The sequence below is a fragment of the Penaeus chinensis genome, chromosome 39 (assembly GCF_019202785.1).
Source record: "Penaeus chinensis breed Huanghai No. 1 chromosome 39, ASM1920278v2, whole genome shotgun sequence".
In the NCBI taxonomy this organism is placed as follows: Eukaryota; Metazoa; Arthropoda; class Malacostraca; order Decapoda; family Penaeidae; genus Penaeus; species Penaeus chinensis.
The window spans coordinates 24,758,456-24,770,955 of record NC_061857.1 but is presented as its reverse complement, the minus strand read 5'-3'; the positions used below and the strand labels follow the sequence as shown (position 1 = coordinate 24,770,955).

General features: G+C 39.3%; 1 protein-coding gene across 2 annotated transcripts in view; it reads right to left on the bottom strand.

Annotated features, from left to right (window-relative positions):
• Positions 1 to 12,500, bottom strand: part of LOC125046689 (enhancer of mRNA-decapping protein 4-like) — an 18,777-nt gene that overhangs the window by 532 nt on the left and 5,745 nt on the right. Inside the window, exons 7-25 of one of the 2 annotated variants that reach the window (XM_047644558.1) lie at positions 12,258 to 12,373; positions 11,519 to 11,708; positions 10,885 to 11,146; positions 10,244 to 10,420; positions 9,472 to 9,668; positions 8,842 to 8,946; positions 8,310 to 8,540; positions 8,077 to 8,200; positions 7,318 to 7,840; positions 6,909 to 7,019; positions 6,401 to 6,523; positions 5,985 to 6,134; positions 4,391 to 4,515; positions 3,712 to 3,827; positions 3,291 to 3,456; positions 2,716 to 2,875; positions 1,748 to 1,952; positions 1,055 to 1,218; positions 1 to 824 (exon numbers count right to left, since the gene is read on the bottom strand). The exon at positions 1 to 824 is cut by the window's left edge and continues 532 nt beyond it. In XM_047644558.1, coding sequence (XP_047500514.1) covers positions 650 to 824; positions 1,055 to 1,218; positions 1,748 to 1,952; positions 2,716 to 2,875; positions 3,291 to 3,456; positions 3,712 to 3,827; positions 4,391 to 4,515; positions 5,985 to 6,134; positions 6,401 to 6,523; positions 6,909 to 7,019; positions 7,318 to 7,840; positions 8,077 to 8,200; positions 8,310 to 8,540; positions 8,842 to 8,946; positions 9,472 to 9,668; positions 10,244 to 10,420; positions 10,885 to 11,146; positions 11,519 to 11,708; positions 12,258 to 12,373 — 3,420 coding nt within the window. In that variant the 3' untranslated portion in view covers positions 1 to 649. Of the gene's footprint in view, positions 825 to 1,054; positions 1,219 to 1,747; positions 1,953 to 2,715; positions 2,876 to 3,290; positions 3,457 to 3,711; positions 3,828 to 4,390; positions 4,516 to 5,984; positions 6,135 to 6,400; positions 6,527 to 6,908; positions 7,020 to 7,317; positions 7,841 to 8,076; positions 8,201 to 8,309; positions 8,541 to 8,841; positions 8,947 to 9,471; positions 9,669 to 10,243; positions 10,421 to 10,884; positions 11,147 to 11,518; positions 11,709 to 12,257; positions 12,374 to 12,500 lie in introns of both variants that reach the window. The other variant, XM_047644557.1, reaches the window with a different exon arrangement.

Genomic DNA, 12,500 nt, shown 5'->3' with positions numbered 1-12,500 from the left:
CCAGCACATGTGGAAACTAGGATATGCATTCACCTCCATCTTGGCTTAATAACGTAAAAGAGAAGGCAATTGTGTTTTCCATACAATCTGATAATTGGTTTATGGACTTTGAATTCTAAACATGCATATATCCCAGTACCTAACAAATAAAAATGGGGATCGTTTTAAGTAATTCTTATAGCGATCTATAATGTACCAGTTTTGCCAGGGAAAGAAATTAAATGAAGCTCATCGCAGAAAGAGATAAAGCCACTAAAAAGATTTTCAACAATAAACTCATCTGGCTTCCCCTAAAGATAGGTAACCATATACACAATGACAAACTGAAATATTGTTAAGACAATTATCACTCACACAATAAAAGACACATATCACTTTATGATGGCAAAAAAAGCATCAGAATTTTATCCCGTGCAGCTTAAGACAGCCACAGCTCATAGAGGAGATTGCAACAGTTTTGATAAAGAGACCGCTGGGCAGGCAAAACAAGAACGTAATGATGATAATAAAAAAAAAAGACTAGGTACATATTAATGCTCTTTTTCCTTTATGTTTTCAAAACCAACAAGAACACAAAATGAAAAACAAAACTAATAATAAAAAAATAAGAAGTCAGAGTCCCTCGGCTACTGAGGAAACCGTGTGCAGTTTACAAGGCAACAAGGTGATTGACAGCCATGAGCAGCATCTTGACCTTCTTGTGGTTGGGATTGGCAGCCAGGTGCGTATGCAGGTTGCGCTGGAAGCCCTGCAGCACTGGTCGCATGTGTTCGCGGGTCACTGGGTGGGAGGCATCCAGATTCATAACAGCCTCTTCAAGGTACCTGGGTTGTAACATATCATGGTGATAATGATGAAATAAATGAGAAGAGTGAATAAAGGAAATCTATATTACAGATGGCATTCACTATTCTAAAAACCCTGGACTGTTTGCACTAGGACTGTTTCATTAAAAGGAGCATTCTCCCAAATACAGATAAGATCCTACAATTACCGCTAATAAAAAGGTATCTAAACAAATAACCGAATAAGAATTCACATCACCACCACTTACTTGATCTTGAGGTCAGTGAAAGTGGAAAGATCATGTGAGAGTTGGTTGACGAGGGACAGAAGCACATCTTGACTAAGTGGGCAAGGGGTGATGTTGAACACCTGCTGGGGGTTGACACGCTCACACACAAACACCACGAGGCTAAGGTCTGATGCAGAGAGAGCCTGAAACCCACACTCCATGTAGCAGCCGCCCCCATCAAATAAAAAAAAAAGCACAATCCACAAAGTCATGTGTGACAAGTTCATCGGTTCTATACTGCCAAATTTTAACTTTTGAGGAAATGTTTTACATGTTTAAATAGATAATAATTATATTAAGCATGATCAAAATACTTCACAAGTGGGAAAGAAAAAAATGGGTAATAATGAATTACAAACAACTACGGCAGTATATCATTTTCAATATCTAAGTGTTAAAATACCAAAACTAAATAACTAAAAGGCAGGGACAAGAACCACTATATACAAAATCAACCCCTCATATAGGAAAAGAAAGAAGAAAAAAAAAAAAAAGGTATTGAACTGGGGGGGAAAAGAGGGTAACTAACCAAAGTGTAACCAAGCACCAAAGCACAAGTGTGTGGCAGAGGGTGAGGGAAATGGAAAATTCATCTTCCTGTTTCTATCAAGTGCCGTTTCCATAAAAAAACAAAAGCGCGCACTAAATGAGGGGGCATTGCATTCAACATACCTGCTTGAAGGCAGTGTTGAACTGGCCCGAGGAGATGAGGTTCTGAACCTGTTGCTGGGCTAGCTTGGGGTTGTGGGGATGGGGGGCAGGTGCAGGTGTGTGTGCGCGGCTTCGGGCATCGACGGCAGCTTGGTGCTCTTGGAGGGCCCGTGTCACTTCTTCTCGGACCAACGCTCGAATCCGCTCTGCTAGAGATTCTGTGATGCTGTGGGGGTATGTGGAGGTGAAATTTTAGGAATTTGCAATTAACAATATGGGCAAAAATATTCTATGACATCTGTCAACATCTGCATACGCTCATGTACCAGACAAAAAACTTATTAAGAATTTCAATGAACTAGAGAACAGCTTGAATAAAGTACATAGTTCTATAATATACTGTGACAAGAAATGGAAATCATCATTACAAAACTCCCTAACTATCATAGAATAGATAAAAAAAAAAGAAATATACAAATAAAAATGACAATAGTATCATGTGCTACATAACATCCATTCCAGCACCACCTAACAGTACATACATCCATTGCATTCAGCTTCCAATCTCATGTTTCATGGATCTAGGTTTCCATCTCTTTTAAAAACATTATTACTCAGGCATACAATATCTTATATAGCTATATAACTTATTCACAAAAACTTCAGTTTCACAAAAATTACCACTGACATTAAGCAGTACTTAACCCAATGGCGACGGGTCACGGCTATCACCGTCATAACAATACGTCCGATTTGAGGCATGCGGCTGTCCGCAGCGGCGCCGCGCCAAAACGCCCCGAGGCAATGATTCGGCTTGATGTACCGAATTCACACGCTCAGAGTCGGCGCGCTGCCGCCGTTCACCAGAGCGTATAGTTTTTTTTAACTATGAAATGTGATGCAAACCTTTCAAAACCAACTGAAACAAATTACCACTGATATCTAGAGGCCTCAAAAGTCCCCTACAAAAACACATAAAACGGGCTCACATGTTCTGCTGGGACCCGAGTTTGGTGACATTCTCCTGCAGGTTCTTTGTCTGCGTGGTGAGGGACGAGCAGGCCGTGTTCAGAGACTGGGATGCTTTGCCGAGACTCTCCTGCATGGCTGTGCGACCACTCTGCATCTCACTCTCCACATTGTGAAGGTCTGTTTTCCCAAGTGGACAAGTTTTTGATGAATTATCACAAACAGTAGTAGTAATAGCAGTAGTATTAATAATAATAATAATAATAATAATAATAATAATAATAGTAATATATATACATATATTATACATCTTACCCTAAATGTATGAAGACTGAAAGAATGACAGACAGACATAGACACTGAGAGAGACACAGACAGAATGAAATACAATAAGCTACAGATGATGATGATGATGATGATGATGATGATGATGATGATGATGATGATGATGATGATGATGATGATGATGATGATGATGATGATGATGATGATGATGATGATGATGATGATGATGATGATGATGATGATGATGATGATGATGATGATGACGACAACAAAGATGACAATGACGAAGAAGAAAACAGTGGCAACTCACACTCTTTGGTGCCACGACTGAAGCTTTCATTGACTTGAGAGAACACCTGTTGTGTCAGTGCGTTCAGTCCTGGTAAGAGCAACTTATTATAGGCTTCACGGCAGGAATTCTGGACTGATGGGCCAACAACAGCACCGACGGTTCCTCCTAGGTTATCTAAGAATGACTGTGGAGAGAAAGGCATTTCAGATTGAGGTACTAATAAGGTTTATGAATTAATAATTTCAAAATATCATAATTAACAAATGTCATGTACTCAGAGGCATAACTACAAATTCATTATCAGGATAGGACCCAGAATAAAAAAATAATTTAAAATAAAAATAAAAAAATAAAAAATATAATTAATAATACTAATACTAATACTAAAATCAAGAAACAAGAACCAAAAAGTGCAACCTGCAACCCCACCGCCACTTACTCTAGAGTGGATGACTTTAGTGACGGCATCAATGACCTGGTTCTCCGAGGTCTTCATGAGATTGTGGACTTCTTGAGACACGTGAGATCTTAGGGGATCCATGGTCTTTACTACTCCTGTGAAAAAAAGAGAAAAAAAAAAAATAATAAATAAATAAACAAAGGTGAATCTTTTGTATATAGCCAAAAAAATTAACACATCAATCTCTATTTACAATGATCTTTTTTTTCAACTCTGTAGTTGGAAGAGAGGGAGGGGGGGGAGGAGGAGGAAGAGATGAGGGGAAGGAGGAGGAGGAGGAGGAGGAGGAGAAGAAGAAGAAGAAGAAGAAGAAGAAGAAGAAGAAGAAGAAGAAGAAGAAGAAGAAGAAGAAGAAGAAGAAGAAGAAGAAGAAGAAGAAGAAGAAGAAGAAGAAGAAGAAGAAGAAGAAGAAGAAGAAGAAGAAGAAGAAGAAGAAGAAGAAGAAGAAGAAGAAGAAGAAGAAGAAGAAGAAGAAGAAAAAGAAGAAAAAGAAGAAAAAGAAGAAAAAGAAGAAAAAGAAGAAAAAGAAGAAGGAAGAGAGGAAGAAGAAAGAAGAGAAGAAGAAGAAGAAGGAAGAAAAAAAGGAAGAAGAGAGAGAGGAAGAGGAGGAGGAGGAGGAAGAGGAGGATAAGAGGAGAGCAGCAAGAAATATGCATACCAGGTACTACACTGTTCCGCATCTCGCTCCTGAGTGTGGCTTCCACCACCGGCCGTAGAGAGGCTGCAACGACATGGGGAAGGTCCATCTGCACTTGAGACTGAGCAGCCCTCACCTCTTCCACTCTGCAAGATAAAATGGCTCTCATGAAATCCTATACCACCTTTCATAACCTTGCACACCTATCCACCAGCCCCTTTATCCAAGCTCATCTGTCTTTATAACATGACCGATAAAATCAATAGACCTTTTAGTGATCGTTATTAGGAAGTATTTCCTTAAAGCCCAAATTTAAATGCAATCATCTGTGGGAAATGCAAAGATAAAATCTAATGGGTAATGGGTATTAGCACGAAATATTCAAATGAAGCATAAATAAAATTCAGTGCTGTCATTAGTTCTAAATACCACTGAAATTACTATTAGGCTCCTCTTCTTCGAGTCTATAAATTACCATTAAGCAAATTTACTGACATAATACTTTATAAGAAATTAGATAAAAACACTAATAAAAATAAATCATCAACATCAAAATACCTAGCAAAAAATTAACTTTAACTACATTCAGTAACTAACAGTACATTCATAGCTAAGCATAATAACACATACTATATAATATGCAAAAGTTTTCCAGTCTTTAATTTTGTATAATAATTTCTTAACATAAATATTCCTTTAAGTATAAGTAGGACTGCTGAAAAATGTTTATAATCTTTCCTACATCACTTGCCAGCTCAAGAATGAGGCACAGCTTCTAGAGCCAGTATTATTTTTCTTATTGGAAGAATTTACACCCATAAACATTTAATTCAGTTTACACCCTCTGATAATGATCACTGATCAACTGACTACGTGGGGATCAAATAGAGCGCCTGCCCACGACAATCCCTCCATTCTTTCTCAGAGGAAACAAAACTCTTAGACGCAACTACCAGGGTGGTAAAAGGATACACCCTGTAACACTTGTCCCCAGAGGAACAGAGGAGTCACAGCTGATCACCTGACCAGCAGCTTGAGATGGTGTGGTACCACTGCATCCCAGCTCCGCTAATGAAAAATGCAACTATATTTTGAGCTTTCTAATCGGATATGGTGGCATCAATGAAATTAATTGTACATGAGGATCATGAAAATTTGAGAAGAAGCAAAAAGTATTACTCAAATTATAAGTCAAATTTATCATAAATCATCAAACATGATAGAGCCTGTCTGCTAACCAGCTTCCCATATTTCAGCAGAAATAGAAAATCCAACATATACTTTTATTCATTTAATCAATGATCTATGAAAAATGTGGTAAAAATGGACAAAAACTGTAAATTTAAGAAGCAAATGCTGTTACTCAAATTATAGATCATATATTATCATTAATCATTAACTGTGATGCAGCCCAGCCAGCCGCATGATTACATCCTGGGAGGGGGTGTGGCCGCCTATATCACCAGAGTGAATGCACTATAATCTCACTTAACCTAGCCTAAATTTAAACCATAACCCAAGCCTGATCCTGATACAAACTCCAAGCCTTACTTCACCTAACCTTAAATTCAATGCATCTATAACTGATACAAAAATGATCAAGATAACCACTTACTGTTTTGCCAGTTGATTGACCTGCTGGATTGCTTTGTCAAGTTTGTTTGCAAGTGCCAGGGTCTGAGAGAGTACCTCATTGCTCTGGTCTCTGCTGAGGCTTATGCTGCGCACAATGCTACGCAGTTCGGAAATTTCAGCAGCACTTACTCTATGGAATAGGTACAAAAAAGAAATGGTTATGGTTGGTAACAGAATCATGAAATAATAATTTGTCAAGATTTGTTTTTTTGTTTTTTTTTACCCCAATGCTTATAAAAATGGCCATGGTATCATTTATTATTAACTGTTTATCCAATTTCATTTAGTTAACTGATCAGAAAAAATCAAGCCTTCTTTGGGGGGGGGGGGGGGGAACATTTCATATATCTGTCTACCAATAAACATTAACATATTACTAATAAATATTAACATTACCCTGGCGTTACTGGTCCGTTGAGCTGTGTCTGTTCTAAACTTGACGAACTTCTCATATCAGGCACACTTCTGTTTGTAGCTCGCACGAGGCCCACATGGTTTCTGTTTCTTTGGCTCTGATGACTGCTGTAAATATATATAAACAAATAAATTTCACTGCCTGAAAATCATACCCTAAGAAGAGATTTATATGCACTGTATGGCAAGACGATATGAATGAATTACAATATCTGGAACTACAGATCTCCTGTGTGATATCCAGAAGACTTACAACAATTACATAAGTGCCAAGACTTTCACTCATACACTCACCCCCCCACCCCTCCACACATAAAAAAGGCAGGGAAGGAAATCTCCAGCATCACGTACCATACATTAACGTGCAGAATGCCGTTCCCATAAAAGAAAGAAAAAAAGACTGAAGTTCTATTACCTCATCACTCAAACAGAACCAGAAAATTACCAATATTACATACAATGAACACAGAACACATCAACTTGCTCATACTTTTGTTGGGTGCTGCTCTCTGTGGCCTCTGGGCTGATGGCTCCTCCCTTGATCTCTGCCTCTAGCTGCGCGCATGTTATCTGAGCAGGGAGTGTCTTTACGGAGGCAAACCTGCTCAAGGAAACGGAGAATGAAGAGAAATGTCTCTCTTAATTAATAGCTCATCTTCAAAAAGTTTTCAAATCCTATTTTTCTCATTATTTGAAAGCAGAAAATTCCAATTCACTTCATCTCACAACCTATAATTCTCATTCTATCAATAAATCATTATCAACAATTCTAGATAGCTTTTTTTTGCTAATAATACAGATTTCTCCTAGACTTCTAAACACTGTTACACTTTCTCAATAATAAAATCTCAAAATTCATCACTCCTGCCTTAAATGTATAATAGAAAACCCTAACTCACACGTCAACAGGCTGTGCCGAGGCCATAGATTTCTGCGTGTCATGTGCATGTGTCAACTGATTCATCTGAGTTGGCGATGCTTCTGGCAGGTGTGGCGATTTCAGCGGCAACTTTGGCACCGTCTGCGGTGGGTGTGACATGGATGGAGGGGGCTGGGGTATAGACACAGGGGGCAACTGTGGCATGGAGGAGCTAGGCTGGCTGGCAGGAGGGGGAGGCTGTGGCAGAGAGGTGTGTGACATGGACGATGGGGGCTGGGGTAGGGACGATGGCTGGGGCATCGAGGAGTGAGAGGGTGCTATGGAAGTGGGTGTGGGCTGCGCCAGTGAAGAAGGGGGCTGGGGCACCGCCTGGGGTTCAGGGAGAGGTGGGGGCTTGGGATGGGAATGTGCTTGTCTCAGGGCTTCTGGCTCGTCCTCCTCCTCGTCTTCATCCTCATCTTCATCGTCATCGGGCATTTCAACCTCATCTGCCGCTCTGATGTCTTCCTCGTCCTCATCCTCTGCGTAGTCTGAACTCTTACCTGTGAAATTCATATCTATTGCATCCAGGGATTCCAACATCCTATTACCCATCAACCAAAAACATATCACTATCACTCAAGACCAAGAAATTTCTCAAACAAACAAACATACTTAAATAAGTAAACAGAAAAATAAATAATGAATAAACAAACAAATATATACATAAAACCAGTACAAAAATAAATACACAAATAAACAGGAACTTAAAGTTCACTATATACAAGGAACACCATACCATTTTGTGAGTGAAGGATTTGCTGGACCTCCAAGGAAGGTGAAGATGTGGCGCTGGCTCCTCCACGACCAGCAGCCGCAGTCACAGACACTTCTGACGTGGCCAGTGGCGCTTCCTCGGCGTTCTGCATAGATCATAAACATAACAGTGAATTTTTTTTTTCTCTTTGATATGGCTCTTGTTCTGAGCATCAAGTACCGAGACACGAGAATTATCCAACGATCAAAACTCACCTGGAAATCAAGGGGAGGAGGAGTCCCAGAGGGGGGAGGGGGGAGCGCTGTGGCTGGGGGTGACTTGGACGATCCGGAAACGACTGACCCCAAGATATTGAGGTTGTTGGCTCCCTCACCTTCGCTGCCGGGCATCAGGGTACCCGACCCACACCGCAATAGGAGAGAGAGCGTCGCATTCTCAAAGTTGGTGTTGTAGGGCACGTCGTACTTGCTGGATATGGGGGTTACCTGGAATAGTGTAGGTAGAAAGATGAGTCGCTATATCTTCCATTCTTCCCATCTGCCACTTAATGTATTCAAAGCCAATTCTACCTTACTTAACAGCATACAACAAATTTCTGTTATTACTTTAATAATAAAAGAAAATGAGCGAATGAAAGAAAGAACGAAAGGAAGAGAAGAAAGAAAGAGAAAGAAAAAAAAAGAAAGAAAGAGAGAAAGAAAAAGTCGGCTTATATTTCAATTCCTAACAGAACAGTATTTACTTCCATTTGGCAAATCTGATTACAATTTTGAAAAGCATCAATACCTTGCTCGAGAGAGAACTGTCCTCACTGTTCTCATCAGGATGCTCCATGTCCTCTGGTTTGCGAGGGGAACTGAAGGAGTCGGGGGTGAGCAGGTTCATAGGAGGCTGCAACAGAAGAAACAAAGTTAGGTAATTAATTTCTACAATAAAAACAAAGATAATAATAATGATAATGATAACTTTAAAAATTAATAATAATAAAAAAAATAAAAAATAAAAAAAGAGTCACTTTATCTTACACAAGTTTTTTGTGCATTTCTGTATTCTTCTTCTGTAAAAAGATAAAAACCTTTTGGTCCACCCTATTGTGCCCAGAAAATAACAAATCTATGATTCATATGAAAGGGAATGATGATGATGATGATGATAACAATAATAAAAATAATGACAATAATAACAATAACAATTAGTATTATTATTCTTTTAAATACTAGTAATAATATAAAAAATAAATATAAATGAAATAAAAATTACAAGAAAAGAGAAAAATACTTCCAATTAAGACAACAAATTCTTTTTCTTCAAAAATAGAATACATAAAACAACCATAACATTCACAAAATACAATAACAAAAAAAAAACAACCACCACCTACAACAAAAAGCAAAAAAGGCAAAATATGGGACAGACCTGTGTGGCAGGAGGGGTGTGCAGTGCAGGGTGTTGCGATGTCAGGCTACTGCTCTGGGGGGAGGTAAGGGCGTCGGGGGGCGGGGGAGGTGGAGGTTGGCCTTCTGTCCCTCCTCCGTCTCCACTCACTCCTCCTTCCACCTCCGACACGGTGGTGCTGAGGCTCATGCTGAGATCCGTCAGTCCGTCCCTCACCCCTGGAATGCAAGTATGTTATTTTTATTGCAGTTGATCAAAACACGACCATGAACTGAATTGCTGCACTCATTTCCTTTTCATTATTCATTTCTGTCTGTACAAACATTTTCTTTCTCCCTTTTTGGAAACAATTGTTCTCCCTTGTTTTAACCTTCTCTCTCTACTAAAAAAGGGACGATAAGAATGCAATCAAAGGATCTTTCTTAACTTGGAGGGGGAGAGGGCGTGAAAGAGGAGGAGGAAATGGGAGAGGAGAGAGGGATACAAGAGGTAGAGGTAGAGGTAGAGGGAGGAGGAGGGAAGGGAGAGGGAGAAACAGAGGGAGACGAAATAGAAGTGGGAGCAGGGTTGGAAGAGGGAGATGGCATAGGAGAGGCAGAAGAAGAGGGAGAGGGAGAGAGAGAGAAAAGGGAGAGAGAATTTATGTATTGAAAACTAGAGGGAGTCTTAAAAATAACAATAATAACAATAATAATAGTACTAACAATAATAATAATAATAATAATAATAATAATAATAACAATAATAATAATAATAATAATAGTAGTACCAACAATAATAACAATAATAATACCAATAGAATCCTGTGAGGCACTCAAGTCTAAGGAAGTTGTAGCTTTGGACGCAGACAAGGGAATGGCTGGCTGGAATCTCAGTATTGCTTCCTGTAGCGATTTAGTGTTGATGATGACAAAACGCATCACAACACCTTCAACAACATCGACTCCATCTCCATCATCATCACCGTCATCTGAGACAGAAATATATTGTGCGTGAAATTTCTGATACATCAAGTATAATTAATAGCCTTTTCAAAAGTAAAATGACAAGCAAAGGTATTTTACGTATAACTGAAAACAATTTTATAAGAAGTCTTGCAAAATCCTTCTAGGAGAGCAGAATTCATAAAAACACTTTATACAAATATATATATTTTTTTTCTATTAATGTAGACAACTTAAAAACCAAACTTCACAATTTTTTTTTTCTAATCTAAAAGAACAAAATTCATATCAACACTTTTCCTTATGAATGCCTTTTCTTTGGAGAATGTCGACCACACACACAATAACCTTCACACACAAAAAACACAACAAACACACACATACACACACACACACACACACACACACACACACACACACACACACACACACACACACACACACACACACACACACACACACAAAAATCCTGCCATGACCGACCACCTACCATGAATGTTGTGCGCATGGTCGTGAACGTGGTCGTGTTTCCACCGCTTGTAGGGCTTCCACGCTGCATCGGTCACGGCCAAGGAGAGAGCGGGGTACTGCACCGGGAGCTCGGACACTGACACCAGCCGGGCACTGCCACCACTTCCGCCACCGTTCTTGACACCGATGCAGTTGCCGCTGGTGCCAATGCCCCCACTGTTCCCTACACTTCCCCCACTGTTGGCATTACCATCCTGGCACACCACAATCACATACATGACCTGAAAGTAAGGAAGTGATCTTTGACAGACTATTTTTAAGGACGTCAATACTTAATGAAGCATCATCCTTAAGAAATTTACGTCTGATCCTGCCTCTTACACAGACAACAAGATGGAGAAAGAGAAATTAGGGAGGGGGGAGAGGAATAGAGAGAGAGAGCAGAGAAGGGAAAAGAAGAAAGTGAAAGAGATAAAAAAGATGAGAGAAAAAATGGAAAAGAGGAGAGAAAGAGAGGAAACCCCTACAGAACGATACTAATGTATGAAAAATACGATAAGAACAAAAAGATCAATAAATACAGAAACAAGAAACAAAAAAATGAATACAAAAACAAATGACAAAAAAAGAAAAAACTAAAACGGTCTACTCACGCGTCGGTTGATATCGGAGAGAAGAAGGAAATTAGCAGAGGGGTCCATGGCAGCCTTGAACTTGAGGGGGCCCAGGGACGGTGAAGGGACGAAGCGTAGTGTCTGGTGACACTGCCATGATTCACATGACCAAACGCGCAGCTCAGAATTGTTGCAGGCACCTGTGACGGCATACTTCCAAAACTGAACCCTTGGGAGGATAAAGAAAAAAAAAAATAGTATATATGCATATACATGTACAAATAATTTTTAAAAATGGATTAAATAATTCTAACAACATTAAAGTAATGGTATATAAATACATAAGAAGATAAAAAACAAGTGAAATATTTCCTTTAATAAATAAAGAGACTTACATCACACAAATTTACCTTTTTTTGTATTCTATAAAACCCACATTTTTCACATCTAAATTTTCAACAAATAATCTAATTTATCTGATATCAAATTAGCAACAAAATGCACAGGAAAGTAAAAAACATACAGAGAGAGAGAGAGAGAGAGAGAGAGAGAGAGAGAGAGAGAGAGAGAGAGAGAGAGAGAGAGAGAGAGAGAGAGAGAGAGAGAGAGAGAGAGAGAGAGAGAAAGGGAGAGAGAGAGAGAGGGAGAGAGAGAGGGAGAGAGAGAGAGAGACCATTCATAAAGGCAAAATATAAACCCCAAACAAAACAATGGAAGAAACAGAACCAAAGACGATGAAAAAAAATTAGGAAAGCACCCCCTAAAGATGGAAACTCACTCTGGGGTTGGATTTTTGTGATTATCGAGGAAGAAGAGCGCGGAGAGTGGCTTGCCGTCATGGGGATTCCACTGATGAAGGCATCTTGGCGACTTCTCTTCATCTGCCATGTATACCTATATATAAAAAGAATAAAAAGATTAAAATAATGAACTGAAGAAAGTTTACTAGAGATGGTGAAGATACAGACATTCATTCGAAGCTCTGGACTGAGAGGTGTGTTTTCCTGTGTTGACAATTGTG